The sequence below is a fragment of the Anolis carolinensis genome, chromosome 2 (assembly GCF_035594765.1).
Source record: "Anolis carolinensis isolate JA03-04 chromosome 2, rAnoCar3.1.pri, whole genome shotgun sequence".
Taxonomy (NCBI): Eukaryota; Metazoa; Chordata; class Lepidosauria; order Squamata; family Dactyloidae; genus Anolis; species Anolis carolinensis.
Genome location: NC_085842.1, coordinates 66,544,048 through 66,568,802, shown reverse-complemented (window position 1 = coordinate 66,568,802; position 24,755 = coordinate 66,544,048). Strand labels below are relative to the sequence as shown.

The 24,755-nt window shown below is 41.2% G+C and overlaps 1 protein-coding gene across 2 annotated transcripts in view; it reads left to right on the top strand.

Moving 5' to 3' along the window:
- Positions 1-5,346: 5,346 nt before the first annotated feature.
- The window catches only part of abhd6 (abhydrolase domain containing 6, acylglycerol lipase), a 46,967-nt gene continuing 27,558 nt past the window's right edge, over positions 5,347-24,755 (top strand). The window contains exons 1-2 of one of the 2 annotated variants that reach the window (XM_062969840.1): positions 5,347-5,503; positions 24,115-24,260. In XM_062969840.1, the coding sequence (XP_062825910.1) occupies positions 24,142-24,260 (119 nt within the window). In that variant the 5' untranslated portion in view covers positions 5,347-5,503; positions 24,115-24,141. Of the gene's footprint in view, positions 5,504-5,670; positions 5,990-24,114; positions 24,261-24,755 lie in introns of those variants that run through there. The other variant, XM_062969841.1, reaches the window with a different exon arrangement.

The following is a 24,755-nucleotide window of genomic DNA, read 5'->3' as shown; positions in this document are numbered from 1 at the left end:
AGTCTCTCAAAGGATCACCACGAGTCAAAATAAACTTGATAGCAGTTAACAACAACAAGTTGCACTTGACATTTTGAAATGTGCCCAGAAACATGACTGTCAGTGGAGATCATACAACAAGAGATTTTATGTTCTGGAAGATCAAAGATTCCCAACAGTTGGAGTAAAGTGATTGTTCATTTGCTATTAGTTCAATAAAATTAAAGTCACTCAAACTAATTATTTCAAAGAAAGTTAATATTGTTATCTCAAAAATAGTTACATTAACTAGTTCTAAACATACTTGTCAAAGTCAGCTTAAATACTTCAAATAGGGAGGAAACCTAATTGTATATTGGCTCAAGATTTTTTCAGGGTGTGTGTGTGTGGGGGGGGGGAGGGGTTGTAGAAGCAAAAAGCTTTGTGGCATCTTAAAAACCAACTGGTTTTTATATGACCTGAGCTTTTGTGGATTCTGGTCTATAAAACTGCATCTGTTGAAGTGGGCAGGAATCCACAAAGCCTATACTAAATAAATTTCAAGTGTGATAAGACTATTACTTTTGCCATGCAGTTAATTTTGAGTAAAATATAGCTTGAACTATATGTTTGGGCTCCTGTTGTTCATCTTCTTCCAGATAAAGAATCATATTATTCAAGAAGAGCTGTGTCTTTGATACAAAGCACATACAGAAACCCTTTTAGAGGTTGTTTCTGGAGAGGTGTCATAATGCTTGCCTGCTGTATGACAAGTTATTCCTCCTTCAGAATCATATAAAAGATTGTGGTTACTATAGTGAGAAAGTGTATCCAAGCTACAGCTAGATAATAGACAGCTATGACTTAAAAAAAGGATCAAAGTTCAAAGTGAATAAGTGGCAATTATGTCCCATCATGAGAATTACAACACTTGCTCCTTTACTGAAGCTTGACATGAGAATTATGTGGTGATTAAAATAGCCAGGACCTGTAATCAATGCAATGGCTTCTCTGTGCTTTTTCAGTAAACTGTTTCTTCTCTCCACTTAGTGAGAAAAACCCCTCTAATTGGTTTCCTTTCCCAGCCTTTTCAAAGTACAAGTTGGGTTCTTCCAGGTAAAACTAGTGCTGTGGGCTCATTAAAATGAAACTAGTAATGCGGGACAGCTCTGTACCTGTGTGGCTTCAGGATGAAGGGCCTGGATAATTGATGTGTTTAAAAACATTGAAACAAACATAGGGGCCACAGATGTCTCCTGAGTAAACTGCGACCACTCACAGGAGGAGAAAATGTCCAATGCAGGATTTCTTCTTCCTTCTTTCCAAAGTCATTGAACATTTGTCTAAGCAGTTAGAGCAGAGTTAGAAATACATTCTATTGAAGGTCTCGCCAAAATCAGGGCCTTTAACTACTGGTCTAAAATAAAAAATCTCGAAAACAACAGACTGCCAAAATTGTGCTTCTTAGAACAACCTAATGCCTTTAACCAAGACTCCTGGGCAGAACAACTATCAAGGTTTTTTTGCACCTGCGGATTACAAATTACTTCATCAGACCAGAATAGGGATGCCGAAAAAAGGACAGTAATCCAAAGAATCCTAGATATTGAAGCCCAAAAAGACATAGCCACCCTGTCAAATACAGGATCTCTGAAGTGGTTAGGATGCTTTAAACGTAATTTCCAGAGGGCTCTGTAACTAAAAGCAGATATGCCAAGACACCTAAGAATCACTTTCACTAGGGCAAGATTCGAACAAATGGAGTCCATGGAGAGACACGGCAGATTCAATCATATCCCATATGAAGAAAGGTTATGTATTTGTGGCAGCCCTGAAGTTGAAAATTTGAACTACATTTTGCATAACTGTAACCTATATGAAAAAGAAAGGAAACAATACTTATGGCCTTTTATTGGTAATAAAACAAGCTGGGTTATTGAGGCCAAAACTTCATTTTTGTTGGCCATTTATAACCCCACTCTGACAACAAAAGTGGCCCTGTATTTGTTTGAAGCTGCTAAAAGGAGATCAGAGTACATAGATCAGATTGGGGTGCAGTGTATGGGAGACGAGGATAGTTGATGCATAGATCTTTAGCTAAACTACATTGGCACCAAGCAGGCAGACACTTGTATATCTGTATTTTATTTTAAGTGAACTAGATGTATGTTGTATGTTGTTTTTGCATTGTCTGTCTTTGATAAGGCCAACTGGCTAATCAATACACTGTTGTTGTTGTACATTTGTCTAAGCAATTTACGAGACCTGTCCACATGTACAGAGGTTCCAAACAGAAGCTAAGATAGGGATTTATACAGCAGACCAGCACATTTATTTGGGAGGAGCTTTGTATAGGTGCAAGATTTGTCAGGCTTGTGCATTCCATCTTGTTCCTTCTTCCCATTCCCATGACCTCTGTTCCATTTTTGCAACACTATTATAAATTGCAGACACAGCTAGAAATGTAAACTTGAATGACATTACCTTTGCCCTGGATCCAGAGGTTGGAATGGAAGCAATGAGCTGAAAGCAATATAGTTACCTAATACTTTGGATGGCAAGTGTGCAAAAAAATCCCCCACAATGAGTCTTATTGATAATGGCTTATAGGCACACACTACTTATTATGTTTCCTTTGCCTTCTGTTACTTTTTTGAGAGATAAAACATAGGTCAGACAAAATAATACCAAATAATACCAAGTAAGGTATTGTTTCTTTGTTTTCTGTTACTTTTTTGAGGGCTAAAACGATAAGGCAGATAAGAGATGGGCATGAAACATTGAAAGCTTACTACAACATGTTTTCACTCCTCAATAAAGCAACAGAAAGCAAAGAAGTGACAAGCAATCGAAGAAATAATGCAACTAGTTGCTTGTTTCCATCATTGTTAAGAAGTGAAAACAATGAGCTGTTTTGAAATATTGTAACATAATGGATTACTTTAAAAAATAACTTCCAGGTTCTGTCTGGATTCGAGGAAACATTTAGAACTGTGGTCTCTTTCTTGTAATTTATTACTCTCGGTATTTACTTCGAGCTGAAAATTTGTGCACCAACACAAAGCAAATAAGACCTCCCATTTAAAGGTGACAGGGTTCAATCTGTGTGGATCTTTAGTGCTCTCATAAAGCCTCCAAGCACCACAATTATATTTGTAAATATCCACCCACAGTGATAATACTGATAAAGAAGTACAACCAGGGAAGTCTTTCATCATTTCATCACTTTGTGTCATTGTTTCTCGTATTCTTCAGTGGGATCCAAGGACAGAAATTTGTAAGATTGGCAATTTGTACTCAGCCATCTGTATGTAGACCAACTAATGTGTTACCTGCCTCTCTTTGCATCTTGAGGTTAAAACAGACAGATAAAACATAACACTTCTAAAATGCATATGCCAAAATACATACAAGATGAAATCAATAAAATCCAGGTTAAAATACACAGTTTAAAATTGACCTGCTGAAAGAGATAGGGCTTCAGTTGTGTCTTAATTTCCAACAGCTGCTTTAGCTGTCAAATTTCTGCTGGCAGGTCATTCCACAGTCTTCTTGGGGCATCCGATGAAAAGGTCCTCTGGGTGATGGTTGCTAGTCAGGTTCTGGCTGGTCAGAGTAAATGCCCCCTGAAGACCCAAGTGTCCAAAGAGGCGGATTGTACAGGAGATGGTGATCCTGAAGGTAACCTAGACCCAAACTATGTAGGGTTTTAAAGGTCAAAACCAACACTTTGTACTTTGCCTGGAAACTAACTAGCAACCGTGAAGTGAATATAATATGGGTATAATATGTTATTGTAGCTCCCAGTGGCGCAGTGGGTTAAACCGCTGAGCTGCTGATCTTGCTGACTGAAAGGTTGGTGATTCAAATCTGGGGAGCAGATTGAGCTCCCGCTGTTAGCTCCAGCTTCCGCCAACCTAGCAGTTTGAAAGCATGCAAATGTGAGTAGATCAATAGGTACTGCTCTGGTGTGAAAGTAACGGCACTCCATGCGCTCATGCTGGCCACATGACCTTGGAGGTATCTATGGACAATGCTGGCTCTTCAGCTTGGAAATTGAGATGAGCACCAACCCCCAGAGTCAGACATGACTAGCCTTAATATCAGGGAAAACCTTTACCTTTACCTATAATATGTTTTATTTAAATCCTTGTATTTGTTTTTATTATCTATTTCTAATTTTTATGTTTATTTATTTATTTATTTACAGCACTTATATTCCGCCCTTCTCACCCCGAAGGGGACTCAGGGCGGATCACATTGCACACATAAAGGCAAACATTCAATGCCATAATATAGAACAGAGACAGAGACAAGACGCAGGCACGGGCTAGCCTCGAACTCATGACCTCTTGGTCAGAGTGATTTGTTGCAGCTGGCTTGCTATCCAGCCTGCACCACAGCCCGGCCTTTTATGTTCTCATCAGTTAAAGGTTTTTGATGTTATTATGTTGATTTCTGTGACACTTCGGCATTGAATGTTTGTCTTTTTTTAGTGTAAACCACATTGAGTCCCCTTGAGGAGAGAGGGTGGTCTATAAATAAAGTATTGTTCATTATTATTATTATTATTATTAGTAGTAGTAGTAGTATATACTCATTCTTAGATGTTTTCACAACCAGTTTGGCTGTCATATTTTGAACCAAGTTTCTGAACTTTGTACAAAGCCAATGTACAGCTCACTCCAGAAGTCCAACCTTGAGGTTTCTAGCCATGTATTCCCATCCACTTAAGCAGCTGAGAGGGAAAAGGAAGGGGCCTGAGGCTGTTAAGAGTTGTGGGAGTTGGAGTCCAAAACACCTGGAGGGCTGAAGTTTTCCCATGCCTGTTCTGTAGTGTAGATGTAGCTTAGGCCTGCCAGACGGGCCATGACAGTGGAATACAATGCCTGAATGCACAACAGGAATAAAGACTTGTCTCTTCCTGCCGGCCTATCCGGAGGATTGTTTTGAATTACGAATTTTAAGTTATGATTCTTCAATTATGCACAGCCTGTTTTAATATATTCTCAGTATGTATTATACATGTATGCGTGTGTATCGAGTGTATCAATTATGTAGGGGCTGTTTTAATATGTGCTGAGTTCATAGATTAATCTACACTGATGTTTTCACCGGGTTCTGTGCTTTCAACTGATTGTGGATCCCTGCCTCAATCCATAGGTAAGAAATAAACAAATAATAATAGTAATGATGATAATGATAATACTGTAATAATAATAACTACTCTTCTTCCTCCTGGTCCTGTTAGAGGTCTTAATTCTTCAGCCTTTGATGATTTCCTTGGTCCTGCCTGGCTGTGCCTGGGTCTCCCCCCCCCCCCCCTCGTTCAGCATAAATACAGGAAGGAGGAGGTCACTTGCTGCAAAAGTGCCAGCCCCGCTTTCCTTCCTTTTTCTTTTTGTGTCGGAGGACGTGAAATCGCGGGAGATCCTTGCCTTTAAGAGGCGAAACGGGGAGAGGGATAGAGAGAAGGGAAAAAAGGTAGACCGAGCGGCGTGACTATTCGCGGCGGGGCTGTGGCGCCCCAAGGCAGCTGAAGCAGGTGCGAGGAGCGGGATGGAAGCGGGTCAGATCTGCGTATGAGTGGGTGGGGGGGGGGTTGTGTATGATTGACAGGAGTGTGTGTGTGTGTGTGTGTGGGGGGGGTTACTTCTGCGGTTTGGGGGAGAGAAAGGAAGCCGCATCTGCAGTGGCCAAAATGCAAGGCTGGGAAGAGAAGGCAAAAGGGAGGGAGGGAGGCAGCGCTGCGGCACCCGAGCAGCCTGGGGCCCCGGTGGCGCATTGGAGCGTCTGCATTCGCGGCTGTAGCGCTTCCATGATGGGGGAGAGGCCGGAGACGCGCCTGGAAGGCCCCTGGCTGGCGGTCGGGAAGGGAACCGGGTGACCCGCCTTTGTGCTTGCGTCCCAGTGACTGGTCCGCTCCGGTTCGGCCTTCATAGAGACCCGGGCCGAGCTGCAGAAGCCCAGGCCAGTCTCCCCGGGAAAGCAGTGGGCTTCCCGATGCTGTTTGCACCAACGCCGTCCTCCGGTAAGGCCCCGGGATGCCGCTTGAGGACTCTGCGGTGCCTGTTGATGCCCGAAGTGGCAACCCTAAGCCGCTTTAGGGCTCGGAGGGCAGAATCAAGTGCTGGTAATCACGGGCTCGCGGGGATTACTTGCCCAGAGGTGTGTGTGATCTGATGGGTGGCCCTGCAGGGGGGCCGGGGGGGGGGGGTTCCCTGCTCTGGGACCACGCTCGCCCTCATGCCGGTGGTGCCTAAGCTCTAGGCCAGTGGTTCTCAAGCTTCCTAATGCCGCGACCCCATCATACAGTTCCTCATGTTGTGGTGACCCCCAACCACCAAATGATTTTCGTTGCTACTTCAGAACTGTGATTTTGCTATGCTTATGAATCATAATGTAAATGTCTGATATGCAGGATGTATTTTCAATCACTGGACCAAATTTGGCACAAATAGAATCATAGAATCATAGAATAGTAGAGTTGGAAGAGACCCCATGGACCATCCAGTCCAACCCCCTGCTAAGAAGCAGGAAATCGCATTCAAAGCACCCCCGACAGATGGCCATCCAGCCTCTGCTTAAAAGCCTCCAAAGAAGGAGCCTCCACCACAGTCAGGGAGAGAGTTCCACTGCCGAACAGCCCTCACAGTGAGGAAGTTCTTCCTGATGTTCAGGTGGAATCTCCTTTCCTGTAGTTTGAAGCCATTGTTCCGTGTCCTAATCTCCAGGGCAGCAGAAAACAAGCTTGCTCCCTCCTCCCTGTGACTTCCCCTCACATATTTGTACATGGCTATCATGTCTCCTCTCAGCCTTCTCTTCTGCAGGCTAAACATGCCCAGCTCTTTAAGCCGCTCCTCATAGGGCTTGTTCTCCAGACCCTTAATCATTTTAGTTGCCCTCCTCTGGACACTTGTCAACATCTCCCTTCAACTGCGGTGCCCAAAATTGGACACAGTATTCCAGGTGTGGTCTGACCAAGGCAAAATAGAGGAGTAGCATGACTTCCCTGGATCTAGACGCTATTCCCCTATTGATGCAGGCCAGAATCCCATTGGCTTTTTTAGCTGCCACATCACATTGTTGGCTCATGTTTAACTTGTTGTCCACGAGGACTCCAAGGTCTTTTTCGCACACACTGCTGTCAAGCCAGGCGTCCCCCATTCTGTATCTTTGATTTCCATTTTTTCTGCCAAAGTGAAGTATCTTGCATTTGTCCCTGTTGAACTTCATTTTGTTAGTTTCGGCCCATCTCTCTAGTCTGTCAAGATCGTTTTGAATTCTGCTCCTGTCTTCTGGAGTGTTAGCTATCCCTCCCAGTTTTGTGTCGTCTGCAAACTAGCCAATACTCACCTCCCTCTCTCTTTCGCAGGGTTGGGGGGGATTGATTTTGCCATTTGGGAGTTGTAGTTGCTGGGATTTATCCTTCACCTACAATCAAAGAGCATTCAGAAGTCCAGCAACGGTGGAACTGAACCAAACTTGGCACACAGAACTCCCATGAGCAACAGAAAATACTGGAAGGGTTTGGTGGGCATTGACCTTGAGTTTGGGAGTTGTAGTTCACCTACATCCAAAGAGCCCTGTGGACTCAAACAATGATGGATCTGGACCACACTTGGCACGGATACTCAATAGGCCCAAATGTGAACACTGGTGGAGTTTGGGGAAAATAGACTTTGACGTTTGGGAGTAGTAGTTGCTGGGATTTACAGTTCACCTACAATCAAAGAGCCCCTTGAATCCCACCAACGATAGAATTGGGCCAAAGGACAGACAGGGAGATCTTCAGCCTTCTCTGCCAAAGACCATCTGAAATATGTGTTTTCCGATGGTCTTTGGTGACCCCTCTGAAGCCCACTCGTAACCCCCCCCAGGGGTCCCGACCCCCAGGTTGAGAAACACTGCTCTAGTCCTTTGCTGTCAACGTACATGACAACAAATGAGAGATTTCCAGGAGCTCAAGGCATCCTTTCAGGGCTTGCTTCCCTCATTGAGTCAGTGCATCCCTAACATGATGGGTGTTGGGCTGGATGGCCTTTGTGGTCTCTTAAAACTCTATGATTCTATGAGGTGCATCTACACCAGGCATGGAAAAATTTGGGCCCTCCAAGTGTTTTGGTCTCCAACTCCCACAATTCCAATCACTGTTTGCATTTTACAAGTACAGTAGAGTCTCACTTATCCAAGATAAACGGGCCAGCAGGACATTGGATAAGCGAAAATCTTGGATAATAAGGAGGGGTTAAGAAAAAAGCCTATTAAATATCAAATTACATTATGATTTTACAAATTAAGCACCAAAACATCATGTTTTTCAAGAAATTGACAGAAAAAGCAGTTCAATACACAGTAATGTTATGTAGTAATTACTGTATTTACGAATTTAGCACCAAAACATTGCAACATTTACTACAAAAACAATGACTGCTAAAAGGCAGACTGCCTTGGATAATACAGAACCTTGGATGAGTGAAGCTTGGATAAGTGAGACTCTACTGTATTCATTATGTGTCTTAAAGGTATTTCCAGTGTATGGTTATTCTAAGGCAGGCATGGACAAACCTTGGCTCTCCAGCTGTTTTGGACTCCAACTCCTACAATTCCGGCTGTTAGGAATTGTGGGAGTTGAAGTCCAAAACACCTGGAGGGCTGAAGTTTGCCCATACACTGTGGAATTAATGAAACTTGACACCACTTTAGCTCCCTTAGCTCAATGCTATGAAAGCACGGAATTGTAGTGTTATGAGGTCTTTATCCTTCTCTGCTGAAGAGTGCTATACCAATAAATTCCATTATTCCATAGCATTGAGTCATCACACTTAAAGCAGTGTCAAATTGCATTGATTTGGTAGGCTGTTAGGAATTTTGGGAGTTGAACTCCAAAACACCTGGAGGGCCGAAGTTTGCCCATGCCTGTTCTACAGCAACAATGCACTCATGATCTTCCTGTTTACTATGAACTTCCACTTCACTGGCCAACACACATTTTGGTGCCTCAAATGTTAGACCTGTTTCTGGGTATATTTGACTGGCTGATTCCAAAAATGCCATCAGTTTTCCCACATCAACTATAGTTTTTGAGATTCAGAACATATATCATTTACCTGTTACTATCTGCTCACTCATAGAAAACCATGATAACCATATCTAAGACATTAGAACTGATGCCGTCTGTTGAATGCAATTCTCTGAATCAGCACCCCAAATAACCTGAGGAATGGGTCTGGAAATCAAGACACCAAGAATGTTTTTTCTTTTTGGTTGAGTGATGCAACTATTATCACTTATTCCTATCTGTTATCTCATATCAGGATGAGTCCAAAGTACAGTAACCTCAGCTGACTCAGTTTGATTTCTAGGGAGAGTTCAGGTTTAAGTTGCTCCCAGAGCCATTTCCTTGCCAACTTTGTCACTGTTCAGATTTTACAAGTATTCATTGTGTGTCTTAAAGGTGTTTCCAGTTTCTGGTGACCGTAAGGCAGACATGGGCAAACTTTGGCCCTCCAAGTGTTTTGGACTTCAACTCTCACAATTCCTAACAGCCATAGGCTGTTAGGAATTGTGGAAGTTGAAGTCCAAAACACCTGGAGGGCCCGAGTTTGCCCATGTCTGCCCTAAGGCAACCCTGTCTTGGGATTTTCTGAGACTAAATGCTTATGACCTGTTCAATGGGTTTTCATGCTAGAAGACCTAGAAATTCCTAGAGAGGTGTTCGCTCAGGGTAAAAAAGTAGTGTTTTTATATATGTTTTTTCCCTTTAACAGGGGCCCTGGAACCCTAACTCAAGAGAATGTGGAGGTTTGATTGTATACATAATATAGATGATACACTGTTTAGAAAGTACACTTGATTGTTTTTATTACTAATGTGTCTTAGTCTGTATTATATTTTTTATGGTAGAAGAAGTAACTGGCAAAACCCTTGCCTAAAAAACCATCAGGCGCCATAAGTTGACTGGCAGCTTGAAGGTACACACACAGACATGCAGCAAACAAAGAACACCTCAAAGCATCTTCCATGTCATGTGTGAAATTAGGGGAAAAGAAACAGCCAGAAAAAGGAAAGAAAAAAAAAGCAGGGTGTACAATTTTCCTCCTTCAAATGGGCAACAGCCACAAAGGGAAATGGATTGTATCACTGTTGCAACAGCTGAGTGGGGATGTTGTGGTATCGAAGTGCTGACAGATGAAATTCTGATAATTTTATTTTACCTCCTAGACATTATAGGTAATGATCTGTGCAATTGCAAGAGCTTTTAGGTTACTATGTTGGAATTGGCTAGGGCTAAATTAAACCAAATTTTTGCATTTCGTGTGCATGTTTAAAATGGAAATAGACGTACTAGGAAGACAGGGAGCCTATGGTTGATATGATACCCCTCCTCTACTATATCTATTTGTTATGGTAGGTCATAGCACTAAGGAGGAGCACCTCCTCACTGGCATGAATATTTGTCCTCCCAGTTGTTCTCCATAATCCCTTATATTGGCTGTGCTGGTTACTGCTCATGGGAGTTGCAGTCAGATATTGTCAGAAGGGCTAAATGCTGACCCTTCTCATTCATGATCTGTATTTCAGCAGGATGTTTCAGTGTTGTGTTGAATGTTCCATCTCTTCTCCATTTTAAAACTGAGGCTGTTTCCTAGGCTCCATCTACACTGACCATTTAATGCAGTTTAAAGCTAGCCCCAAAATGTGGTGGCTGGCGAGACACCTTCAAAAGTGTGTAGAAGAAAGCCCTTTATGTGCATCTGTGGTTTGTGTAATCATCACCAGTCAGGCCTTAAATTGATTCCAGGATTTCTAGTGTAATCATCTGCATAACGAAACCACTTTCTTCAATATCAGTTTGAAACTGACTTGAGTGATCAGTGTAGATGTGTCCTAAGTCTAGGCAAAGTTAATATCTGGCTTTCCAGTGTTCCTCCCCTGTCTTTTCAGTAGGCACATGAAATGTAAACAACCAGAATATATCCAAAAATACTTAATGGACTTGCCCTGGCAGTCGCTGGCATGTAGCCCTGAAACTATGCTGCATGCATACCACAATACTGCAAGCTTGCAATATCCATGGAAATTTGGTTCCGGGTTCTGCCATGGATACGAAAAAAGACGGATAATCACATCCCACACATTTAAAGGCGACTATGTGAATATGCATGCTTCAGCATGTCTGCATTCATGTTGCCACCATTTGCTAATATGGGACACAATGATCTGCAGTTGCTGGAAATTGAAGATCTGGATCTCATGGATCTGGACGGCACATTTTATAGGAATACATCTGTATTGTGGCTCTTAAAGTGGCAAAGTGGCATCTACTGTTGTATTGCCTGTGTGGTAGTTCAGAAATAGCATGTTTGTAAATGCCAGGTCAGGCCCAGTGGTCCTGTATTTGGCTTGTAGGCTTCCCATAGATATCTGATTGCTCACTGTGGGAAACAGGGTACTTTTCTTAAAAGATGTGAAAGTAGGTTTGATTTATAAACATATGCTGTGGCTATTTTTGAGATTATTCAGAGACTATGGTGATATATTTTATTTGCCCAGCTTTAAAAAAAATATGAAAATGTACTTGCGTGTTTAATTCAGTTTTGTATGGTCCTTTTAGATTTTCAATTTTGGCCCACAGTTGTTACTGTTAATTATGTTACTCTACTTGGATCTTTGTAAATTACCCCACAAACAGGAAACAATACTTCTGAATATGAGATTGAAACAACCAATTCATTTCAGGTAGAACTATTTGGTCACCATCTGAAGCATACTTCTTATTTAGAAATCTAAATAACAGTAACTTTTATGTTTAATCATGCTGTAAAGCTGTATATAATATGACCCTTTTATTCATGGGGAATACATTTCTAGATATTGGTAATTCGAAGACCTTACTGAAATCAAAATACACTGCAAAATATTCACCTAAAGCATTCACACAAAATCACAGTAGATAGGGAACCCTATTGAAATGAAGGACTTCTTGACCAAGAGTACCATAAGATCATACTAGAGGACTTGGAAAATGTCTGTAGGACATACTTTGTTGAAAATGGAGAAATAAAATCCTAGGTATTGGTCCTGTGGATAGCCTGGAGGTTATAGACCATCTTTTGTGGGTCAAGGCTCATCTACACTGCAGAATGAATGCAGTTTGACACCATTTTAGCTGCCATGTCTCAATGTTACAAAATCCTGGAATTTGTAGCTTTAGCCTTCAGCTTTCTCTGCCAAAGAATACTGGTGCCTCACTAATGCAGCGTGAAACTGCATTACGTCTACAGTGTAGATCCCAGTAATCCCCAAAACACTTCAGTATTGCATATCAAAGTCAGAGTGCCAATGCTGGTACAGGAAGACAAGAAACAGGAGCCAGATCTGGCATGAATGGTGCCAAATGAAGAGGTAGGCAAGGGTGACTAGCCAGTTGGATTCTACTGTCCCCACATTGGAAAGGCAAGAGCTGAAAGTTTAATCTGGTCTTCCAGAGCCCTGACTGAAACCAACTGCAAGTCATTGTACCAAACTGTAAGTTTTCTGCTCTCAAAGGAGACTTACATCTTAGGAAACCTCTTACTCCCGAGGAGCTTTTGCACTTAGGGGTATGTCAGTCAGAGGACACATGCATCTATATCTTCTTGCATATATAGCAGCTTCTATACATGCAAGAAGAGAGTTATGTGGGCTCTTCTTTGACAGCTAAGGTATGGCAGGTAGCTCTGGGGTCTCATTGAGGCTGGTGCCAGTTCTGCTGTTGCTGAAAGGTCTAGTCGAACACACTGGTGGAAATTATGCAGCCTACCAAATGTTTTTGAATTGCAGGTCCCAACATTCTTACCGTTGATTGTGCTTGGACTAGTAATCTGGAAAGTGACATGATTTCCACTTATTTTGTGTCTCCAAGTAAGAACATAAACATACGTGTGTGGTACCTATAAAATTGCTTGAAAGCTCCGTTTTGGGCAGGTCCAATTCCAAAACTGTCATCTGCAGCTGAGATTTCATTCCATCATCAGAAGACAGGTAGCTAGTCAAAGACATCTGCAGAGCAAATGTAGAGTAGTTGATGTCAAACAACTTCTACTGATGATGAAAGTTGCAATTTTGTGACTAGGTTATCTGAGGAGTTGGCATCCAGTGCACCTGAGGGTTGCAAGCAGGTCTGTAGCCAAAGGGGGTGGGGGGTGGGTTAGGGGTTAAAAAAAACTGGGTTTACTCATGAATTTTAACTGATTAACCAAATACCCATGAGTGTTCACCGAAGTTTATCTGCCTTGAGTGTCCACTGAAATTTATTGATGGAGCCTGATTTCTAAATTATTTTGCGTTATGGAACTAGTCTTCATGATTCGCTAAAAAAAGTTTCACCCCTTGCCCCTGAATTTTTTTTCTGGCTATGGCCCTGGTTGCAAGGTTAGGGAAAGTTGGGTCATCAGTCAAATAAAGGCAGATGAAGATTTGTTCCTTGGCTTGTACAGGATTTTTTACATTTGTCAACTCTGATCAAGGCTTGATGTAATATTGGCATCAATTGGCTTGATGTAATATTGGCACAGCAATGACGCTGTGATAAGTCTTTTATTTGCCACAATTTTAACCAGGCATTCTAATAGGAAGGTAGCTTAAAATAGTGTACTGTTTTCTCAATTTGTTTAATTTTTTAAAAAATAATAAAACAAAGAGTTGTCTGTTCCACAGCTATAACATTAAACCCTGGAGGGCAGGAAGATTTTGCTGCTAGATAATTTTGAGATTTAATGAAGGACAATGCCAGATTGGAGAAGGACTAGAGGAAATGTTTAGATGCAGCCAAGAAAGCGAAGACGTCAGAGAGGATTTGTTTGGTTATACATTGCTCATTGCGCTGTGTCAGGTTCCTGATGTACAGCTTTGCTTTATTAAATGTGGAAAACAGACAATTAATCAGATGAATGATAAGTAAAATAAGATGTGGCTGACTTCTAGAACAAGCTTTTGAGTATTTTCTGTGGTCATGGTACCACTTTTGTAGTATTCTTTCATAAAAACTATACACTTACATGTTTTTTGTTTAAAGATAATCTTTAGGACAGAAAATGCCTGAAGATACAATTTGTACATTCATTCATTCACTTTATTTATATCCTGCTCCTTCTGCCAGAAGTGGGGCTCAGAGCAGCTTATATTTTAAAACAAATAGTATAGATAAAATATCTAATGTTATATTAAAATAGATGGCGAGTAACATTAAAAACTTGTGGTGAATTTCAGTGGTGAAAAATGCAAGTTACTGCGCTTAGGCAGAAAAAAGTATAAAATGCATAGATATAAGATGAGTGACCCCTGGCCTGACAACAGTATGGAAAGGGATCTAGGAGTTTTAGTGAACCACTAAAACTCCTAGATCTGATGAGGCTAAAATGCCAACATGATTCTAGGTTACATTAATAGGAGTATAGTGTCTAGACCAAGGGTCCCCAAACTTTTTAAACAGGGGGCCAGTTCACGATGCTTCGGACCGTTGGAGGGCCAGACTATAGTTGGCCACCGAGCAATAATAATTAATAATAATAACAACAACAAAAACAACAACAATAATAAAAAAGTGGGTTGAAAAAGACCCTTTGGGCCATTTAGTCCAACCCCCTTCTGCCTTTGTGCACTGAAAGCACAAGCAAAGCACCCCTGACAGATGGCCACCCAGCCTCAATGTTAATAATAATAATAATAATAATGATGATGATGATGATGATGATGATAATAATAATAATAATAATAATAATAAGGGTTGTAAGAGAAGAAGAGACCCCTTGGGTCATTTAGCCCAACCCCCTTCTGCCTTTGTGCTGTGGGGGCCAGATAAATAGCTTCGATGGGCTGCATCCGGCCCCCGGGCCTTAGTTTGGGGACCCCTGGTCTAGACAGACAGAAGAAATAGTCCCACGCTATTCTGCTTTGTTCAGACCTCGTTTGGAATACTGTGTCTAGTTCTGGGCACCACAATTCGACAGGGATGTTGACAAGCTGAAATATGTCTAGAAGTGGGCCACCCAAATGGTAAAAAGTCTGAAAATCAAACCATAGTAGGAGTGGTTTAGTATGTTTAGCTTGGAGAAAAGAAGGTTAAGAGAGAACATGATGGCCATGTTTAAATATTTGAAAGGATGTCATATTGACAAAGGAGCAGGTTTATTTTGTGTTGATCTAGAAATTAGAATGTGGAGTTGGATTCAAACTACAGAAAAAGAGATTTCACCTAAACATCAGGAGAAACTTCCTAATGGTAATTGCTGGTTGATGGTGGAATATGCTGCTTCAGAGTATACCGAATTCTCTTTCTCTGGAGGCTGGATGACCATCTGTCAGGAGAGGTTAGATTGTATGTTTCTACATGGCACTGAGTAGAACTAGATGGTTTCATTCAGTTCTATGATTCTGCAAAAGAAGAAAGAAACTAAACAGCTGCACAGTATTTTTATAGGCAATACTATTGATCTGGACTTGTTTTTTCTAGCCTGTTGCCTTCCAGGTGCGTTTGGAGGTATTTTCCCTCATTCCAGTCAGAATGGGCCATAATGTTGAGGGATCAAAGCCCAATACAATCTGCAGGGCTGTCCTCTTGATTCTTAAAAAGCCAACATTACTCCTTGCTTACAAATTGAACAATCTCAATGTGTTGTCGAAGGCTTTCATGGCTGGGATCACAGGTTTGTTGTATGAATTCCGGGCTGTATGGCCATGTTCCAGAAGTATTCTCTCCTGACGTTTCGCCCACATCTATGGCAGCTCTGAGGATGCCTGCTATAGATGTGGGCAAAACGTCAGGAGATAATACTTCTGGAACATGGCCATACAGCCCAGAATACATACAACAACCCTGTGAACAATCTCATCTTTGATGTATTTATGATATCCTATTTAAATAACCATAGGGCCCTAATTTAGATTACATCTGCAGTTACCTAAGTCTATCCCATGCCTGAAGGTTTTAGATATGCAGATATATATTCCAGAAAACAAAAAGCTTTTTTGCAGTTCTAGGAGCATTATTCAAATAATTTTTTTTATTATAGCTGCTGTCTGATAAGTTGCAAGAGTTAGAGTTGCTTCTGTAATATTTAAGTAACAACAGGAGCCTTCTACACAGCACAATTATGAGACTACGATTCTATTTAACTAACTGCATGTGACATCCTATGGAATCCTGGGATTTGTAGTTCGATGAGGAACTAGAGCTCTGTGACCGGAAATTCTAAATCCATCTCCCTAAACTACAATTCATTCCAGGAATCCATGACATGTTGACATAGCAAATTATTTGGAATCAAAACACTATATCTGTGCAGTGTGGATGGGCAAACCAAGGATTAGAAATCACCATCACTATGATCCAGTTTAATAATGGTCATGCTTGAATGAGTCTCTGGTCATTTCTCCTCCTGACATGTTGTACTACAACCTATACCATCACCTGGCAACATGGAACATACCTCACAACCTCTGAGGATGCCTGCCATAGATGTGGGCGAAACGTCAGGAGAGAATACTTCTGGAACATGGTCACACAGCCCGAAAGACATACAACAACCCTGTGATCCCAGCCATGAAAGCCTTCGACAACACAAAATCATAAACTTTTAAAACATGAGATTTTTTGGTTACTTTTTGGGTAACTTTATTGTATGATTCTCAAGCCCAAACTTTGTAGATGACAACGGACTGGAGTGGAATAATTGGAATATGCTATGTCAACAAATATCGGAATATTATCCATAATTTGTATTATAATTGCAAATAGTTTGGCCAGAAGAAATGAAAAACTGCCACAATTAACTAGCAAAATAAAAAGCAAGAGAACTCTGTTTCAATGTTGTATAAAATGAGTTGTGAAAAAGTGTGCATTCTGTACTAGGCATAGTACCACTGCATGCTGTACACTCTCACTATTGGTATGCATGCATGTATTCAGTTTTTCAGCAGTGTGTGGCCCAGTTCAATTTGTCTTCTTCCAGTGTGGCCCAGGAAGCCAAATAATTGGACGCCCCTGCTCTAGGGTGAAGTAACCATACCACTTTGAGAGTCTTGAGTGTTGTTTCACTGCCTCCCACTTCCTGGGCCCACATTTGCCATTTGGTTCAGGATGGGGATGCCTACAGAGATCTTTCCCCCATTTCCTTTAGTGGTATTAAAAGCAGTGTGACCTACAGAATCAGCAGGCAGAGGTTTCACGGCCTGGTGATAAATCATTATTACTAAGTGCTGCAGATGAAATGGTTTTTAAAGGTGACAGTTCTTGACAACTCTTAATTCCTGTTTTAGCTTAGGTGTTTCTTGCCATATCTCTATAAATAAGATGAACAGTGTATGCTGCTTGGCCAGCATCAGAGTTGACAAAAAAAGTGTTGATAGCCCGTAAATTACAGAGGACGAGATGATGGTGATGATTTATTCTATTTAGACCTCACTCTTTCTTATAGGAACACAGGGTGGCTAACATTCTATATAATAGCACACAGTAAAACATCATAATTTGCAAATATCTAAAATAATAAATTTACAGATGGCTGCTGACTTAGAATAACAATATAGACAAGAGTAGAAGGCAAGTCAAACACATAGGATTTTCAAAACGGACCTCTGAAAGACGAGTGTGGGGGATGATTTGATCTTTCTAAAATATGCTCTTCAAAGCTTTTAGAAAAATAAATTTTCAAAACAACCAGTTCTTTCTAACAGAAGGGAGCTCCTTTACTAGAGAGACATCACTGGTGAGGCTCTACCATGTGTTCCATTGTTCTGTTGGAACTAAGGACTTCATCCCACTCAGTCTTTGCTCCATTTCTCAGTGATGCTGAAATGGAGTCCCATGGAGGCCATCACATGACCTAAGGCCACTTCCGGTGGTTGCCCATGGGACTCCATTGTGGCAGCATGGGGAAACTCCCAATGCCAGAAGACACCAGAAGATGGAGGGAAGCTGGAGAATGGAAATGGGATGGTTGCCATCCCAAAATATGGAAGGGCACAGGACCTTGACAATTCCCTCTGCTTTTTTCCTGCTCCCCCCACCCCATGGGATGAAGTTCTAAGATGGATGAAGTTCAGAAGAGGTTATTCCTTTGGATTCTGCCTCTACCCTCCCACACTAAGGAGAGAAGGCAATCAGTACATGTACTTTTGAGACAAAAGGTCAGATCTCTCTTCACCTCCAGCTAAGGACATTGTAATCTGGCTGTGTGCAAAGGGAACAAAAGGCAGCACATTGTTCAGGCAGAGATGAAGAGAGAGACAAGGAGCTCATCCTGGGCGCTATAAGCGTCTTAAGGGTGCTGCTAGCTGACTCCCTGAAGGTGTAATGCTGGAGTTCTCCCCTTCAGCTATCTGTCAGAGTGTTGATATTCTATCAGTGCTTCACCTGGTATATTATTACGGTACACCAGTGGAAAACTAAACACAAGAGTACTGTATCATAGAACCACTTGGCAGAAGTGGCCCAAGCACTCCTGTTGCTTGAAGCACAGTGCATTAAGTCTGGCACTGCCACAACATCTTCCATTATTTGTGTCAGTGGTTTCGCATTACTGTAATCTGGCTGGAAACGTATGTCCTGCAGATATGGGGTTCTTATTGTATATGTGAAAATTGCCAAGGAAGTGTGGTACACTCACATTTGAACTCTGTAGAAAATCCTCTATGATTAACTGATTATTAGAAAAACAAAGGAGAGGTTAAGAGAGTGAAAATGGAAATGTTATTCAAAACCACAATAATGTAAGGTCAGCAAGAATGTGAACAAAAGGTCAGGAAAGATGCCTGCAGTTTCAAAAGATCATCATTGCACAAAACAAAGTGCTATAGAAACTATTAGTGAAAAGAAGGCAGATCATGGAAAACAGGACTTGCTTTGCACTCACGTACTGCTTGTGGATTCCTTGGTTAGCTGCTATGGGAACAGAAAGCGGGTGCTCTGGGAAGACTTTCATAATTTTCATTTCAAGATGTTTCATAGACTGATACATTGTAGAGTAAGACCTGCCTTTCTTACAGTCAGGGCTTATTATAATTGTTCCCTTGGACATAAGCTCCCTCTGGAATCAGGTAGAATGGCTTTTGAGTAAATGTGCAATATTATTCTGTAGACAGATTTTGCCCTGTAGTTGTTGTATGGACATCTCCTATATCAATACATGTATACTAATAAAATAGGCTGATCTATCTCACTTACAGCTCATTGTTGGGTCTTAAGTGATTAATTAGTTGCCCCAGATTTATTAATAAGACTGGAAATAAATGGTTGACAATCTAGACTGAATGTAGAACATTTAGATTCCACCTGAAACAAATTCTGCTGTTTTTATGACTCTCTAGCTGCTTTTGATGAATTATCTCTTTAATTCTTCTATTGCCTTTCATACATATCTATCCTTGTTTTCTCTGTGTAGATCTCAGTCTTAAAGGTAGGTCCATGCTACTTTTACAGCTAGAGAGCTTTTTAATACAGAAGTGGCCTGTTGTCCTAGCATTTCTGAAATCTGGATGACCCCCCCCTTTTCCCCTTTGTTTTGATGAAAACCCCGTGAAGGAATTTGCTCTGTAGATTATGTAATGCTTTCTGAGAAATGCATTAAGGAAGAATCTGCTGACACCGTGAAAAGGTCTGTTCTCATTGAGTGATGGCAAACCAGCCATTATCAAACCCTGCTCCTCAGTATTGAAAGGCTTGGTGAAATGTTCTTAGAAGGAGAGGAAAAGGAGAAATGATCAAGAAACCGTAAATGCAGGGGCAGCTGTGATGACTGAATTTGTATCCCGCAGTTCATAAAGATGGTGCCATGATTTGTGATTTTTTTGGTTTTAACTCCTCTTGCCCTCCCCCAGTTACTCTATCCACAATATTCTTTATCCACAGTATGGATAAAGAAACATTAAGGAGATGGTCAAGGTTTGAGACAGAGGGGGAAGTGTATCTTGGAGAATCTTAGAGCTCTGATAGACACAAATGAGAAGATACAGCCCCTCAAAGAACTGAGGCCACTGTGAGCTAGCTGTATATTTCTATAGTTGTACTTACAAAGTCTCTTCCATATGTGTTTTGAATCAAGGCTGTTTTCAGGCTTGATGTGTTATGTTGTGCTCCTCTCCTTTTCCCTCTGGCCCTGTCATGTATGGTTATTGCAGATTCCCCACTTTTAAAGGCAGTCCGGGGGCTATACTTACCCCTTTCTGTCTTTAGAGAATTCTGCACTATACGTGGAGAACAAAGCAGAAGTAAGGAATTGCCTATAAACAGGCAGCAGACTCATTAACTATTTTGGGAATGGGGAGGAGAGAGGGAATGGGGGAGAGAGGGAGGGCGCGAGGCATGGTTTCAGGCTGAAAGCTGTTAACTTACAATTGTAATGTATTCTGAACCATTTCTACATCTCCCTCCTTAATTTTTTTGTCAAAAAATGTCATAAAGTGTGGGAAAACACAAGACTGTGGATATAATGCACTATTGTCTGAGCATTTTTGTGATCAGGCAGGGCAAATAGACACTAAAAGCAATCAGAATTAGTATTAGCTGGCTGGGTTCTCAGCCTATTCTCTAGTTTCAGTACATAAAGCCAATCCCAGTAACCTTAACATAGATCTGAAGTATACTACAAGAAACAATAATGAACCTATAGTTCAATGTTAGAAGAAACTCTTCAAATGCTGACATATCCCTGCTCTGTTCTCCTTGATGCAGTTAATGCTGCTTTATTCCCTTTTGATCTTTGTTTATACCAACCGGTATCATACACTCACTCCAGGGCCTTCCCTATTTTTAGTAGAGAGGCCTCAGGCCTGTGGATTTGGGGTGTCATGAAAGTGCTATGAATTATGAGTTATATATTTATTCAGTAACAACTGATGACTTTCATGACAATGGAGTTTATCATCAGGCTGTAGTACAGCAAAACTCTTCAGGGTGTTGAAACCTCTCTGGGAATATATAGTTCAGCACCTTGGACAGGTCCTTGAAAGTTTAGTGTAAAACCTACGGTCCTCCAGCTGTTTTGGCCTCCAATGCCCAGAATTATCAACCATTGGACAAGCAGGCTAGGGCTTCTGGGCCTTGGAAGCCAGAACAGGACCACAGGTTTTGCAGGCGTGGTCTAAAACAATCTCTCCCAAATTGCTTTTTCTCCCCCCCACCCCCGCACCTTGGTGTTTGTCCGTCTGCACACACACACGTGGGTGGGTGGTTGCCCTCTTTTGTTCTGTCTCAGGAAACAGAGTTTCAGTTGTCTTTGGTTTATTCTTCAAATCCCTGTTTAAGGGAGTCTAATATTATGAATGAAAATTTTCAGTGTGTGTCTGTTAGATAGGCACACAGCGAGACACCTAGACATAGTGTTATGTGCAGCTGAGGGAGCATTCACAGGGTCAGAAACATTTTTGACGGACCAGGGAAAAGTCATCCCCTGCTTCTCCTTCAGGTTTTCATTTTCTCTCTTGAGCTTAAATGCCATCTCCACAGTAGCTGAAAACAGGGATGAATTTAGCCAGTGAGTTAAGAACCACTGTATAAAACATTTAAGAACCCTACATGACAGCTTGTGTTCTGTTCTGGGATTAGTTGTAGCTCCAGGACTCTACAAGACTTCGTTCAGCACTGAGCACTGGCACACATTGCTACTATAAGATAAGCTTTAATAATGGTAAACATGTACAGTGAAGAAGCAAATGAAGAAAATCAAAGTGCACCAATGTGACCCATACTTGAAATGAAAAGTGTAAGCAGGTTAGCAACACAGGAAAATGAACTCCCACTGACAATCTCAAGCTTTCATATCTTTTCTCAGCTTCAAACTGCCAGCTCAAATGCAAAATAAGTAATGGGTCACTAACTTAAATCAACCCTTTCTATACCACTGGACAATTGTTAACATTTGGTCATGATGCTAACAAAGCTTCAAAACCCATTTGTTTGATGGCAGATTCCTAGTTCCCTATAGCGTGCCAAGGGCTTGCAGTATTCCCTGTTTGGTTTTGCAGACACAGCAGTGCTGTCAAATTGTTGGCTGCCTTGGTCAGACAATCTGCAAAGTTGGCTTCAAAGAGTTATCCATAGTTCTGGGCTACTGAGCCTTTCTTACTTACTGGGACGGCAGTAATGCCAATGTAGATCTGGAGTAATTTTGCTTCTAGTTGCTTACAGCAGTGAACATGTGCTAGCTTGTGTTTTAGTTTGGTGTTGCTACTTGTTGCACACAGTTTTATTCATCTTTCCATGAAATTAATTTGGGACTAATTGGATGTAATGCTAGACAATTGTGCAGTATTATCTACAAAGGCCTACATGGTGCCTTCTCCTCCTCCTGGCACTCCCACGAGGAAACAGAAAGCTTCTGTGTTTGCACTAATTACAGTTTACATGTATTATTATGTCTAATCTTAAAGGGGGGGGGGGAGAAAGTTAGTTTGTAAAGCTATGGTTTGAAATATGAGCGCATTATCATGGCTTCTCTAAATCCAGCAATGGGCAGCGACAGTTGAGGACCCCTGAACCATGGGCTGCCGGAACACTAACCATAGTTTTCAACATTCAAATGGAAAAGGGAATTCCAAAAGTGGAGCCCAGGAGTGGCCAGAATGCTATGTTTCAGAAAGTTTTCATTATTACCCAGTGGATTCAATTTTTTTCATGTCAGGAGCGACTTGAGAAACTGCAAGTTCTTTTTTGGTGTGACAGAATTGACTGTCTGCAAAGATGTTGCCCAGAGGACACCCGGATGTTTTACCATCCTGCAGGAGGCTTCTCTCATGTCTCTGCATGGGAAGCTGGAGCTGACAGACAGGAGCTCACCCTGCTCCCCAGATTTGAACCGCCAACCTTTTGGTCAGCAGTCCTGCTGGCATAAGAGTTTAACCCATTGCACCATCAGGGATTCAATGACTTTGAATTATTCTTGTAAATAAGAAGAGACAGTTTGTATGTGAACATGTGTAAAATGTATATTAGACCTATGACACGTGAGCACCAAATAAAAGTTTTATTAACATTTCCTTGAGAAAGTATAATATTTCCTCAATATACTGTAATATTATAGATTATGATATTTTTGTAATGCAATATATAACCCTATCCCCCGCTCAGTCATGGAAACCCATTGGGTGATCTTGGCACAACACCTTCTCTTAGCCTCAGAGGAAGGCAGGTGCAAACCTCTCTGAACAAACATTGCCAAGAAAACTCTTGTGATGTGTTCACCTTAGGGTCGCCAGAAGTCAGAAATGATGTGAAAACACAGAACAACAATATTAATATTTTATTGTAATTGTAACTTTAATTTATAAATGTAAAGTATAATATTTATGATGATTATAAATGAATGAATAAATGAACATTCCTTACAGACACTGGAGACAGACAGATGTAGCTCAGTGCAATTTTGCTGTTGCAATGCTCTGTTGCTTCACATATAGTTATTTAATATATTTTCATACTGATTTCTGCTGTACACTTGAAGCAGTTTAGATTTTATAAGAATGTTTTTTTATTAGAGAGATGTGATTAGAAAAGGGAAAGAGGAGGGAAGTAAACAAATGTAGGTATTTTATAATATCACATAATGAACTGGTAGAATTCTTTTTTATTCTGCAGGATACATTTTGAGGTGAGGAAAAAATGGCTCTTACTTCCAGCTAAGCTGATATAGGACAATATGCTCTCCTTCAGCTGTAGGCAGGTGGAATGAAATTTGAGATTTTACACGGGCTTGCATTTCTGAGCTTGGAAATAAAGGTTGGGTTTCCAGTTGTCACCTAAACAAGAGGTGAACATTGTAACTCTGGAATTCTTCTCTGGATCAGATTAAATATAAACTTGCCCACAAACTTTCCCCATGCCTCAATTATTGTGCTATAATGGTGCCCTGACTTCACTGTCATCTGCTGGGAAAAAGAGTGAGGCCCTTTTCTTTCTCTGATGACCACATGTGCCGTAGTTATTAACTATCACCCTGCAATTGTCATCTTGGACCATTGTATTCCTTAGTTGGCCCTGATTTTGAGAAATATTAATGGATGGAATAAAAATAACCCAAGAGTCTTTACAATGCAAATGTAGATGATTGTGACAACAGCATTCCTGAACAACGTGTGTGTTTGTTTATTATTTTAATAGCCCTTGCTTTATTCATGCAGGTAAGGTAGACCCGTGAAGAACTCAAGATGGACCTTGATGTACTAAACATGTTTGTAATAGCAGGAGGCACCCTAGCCATTCCCATCCTGGCATTTGTTGCATCCTTTCTATTGTGGCCTTCAGCACTGATCAAAATATACTACTGGTAAGTTGTCTTTTTCTGTTACCTCCATATATGAGAACTTCAATTCTGATTTGCATTCCTTTGATGGAGGCACAGATACTTTTGCCTGATTTAGAACAAACAGATCAGCATTTTTGTTGGTTTCCATGAATGCTCTTCTCTTGGTTCTTCAATTCTGGAGATGGCTCCTTCAAGTCACAGCCCTATGAAAATATGGGGCCCGTTTGTCATGGTGATACCCTGTGTTATGTGTATCTTAATTACACTAGAAAGAATAAATTGGACAAAATCTGTTATGAACATACGGATGCTGAGGGGGGTCACAGAACAGTTTGGATTACAGTTTGGTTACCAAATTGGAACTGACCAAGGGTTTTGACAACATCACTAATGCATTGAAGTGGTAGTGTTTCTTCTGAGACCAGCTTCATGTGTTTGCCTAAATCAGGAGACAATATTTTTGGTTCACCAAATATTTTGAAGGAGCTCTGTGTGGTGATGGCCAGTAGGGAGCTC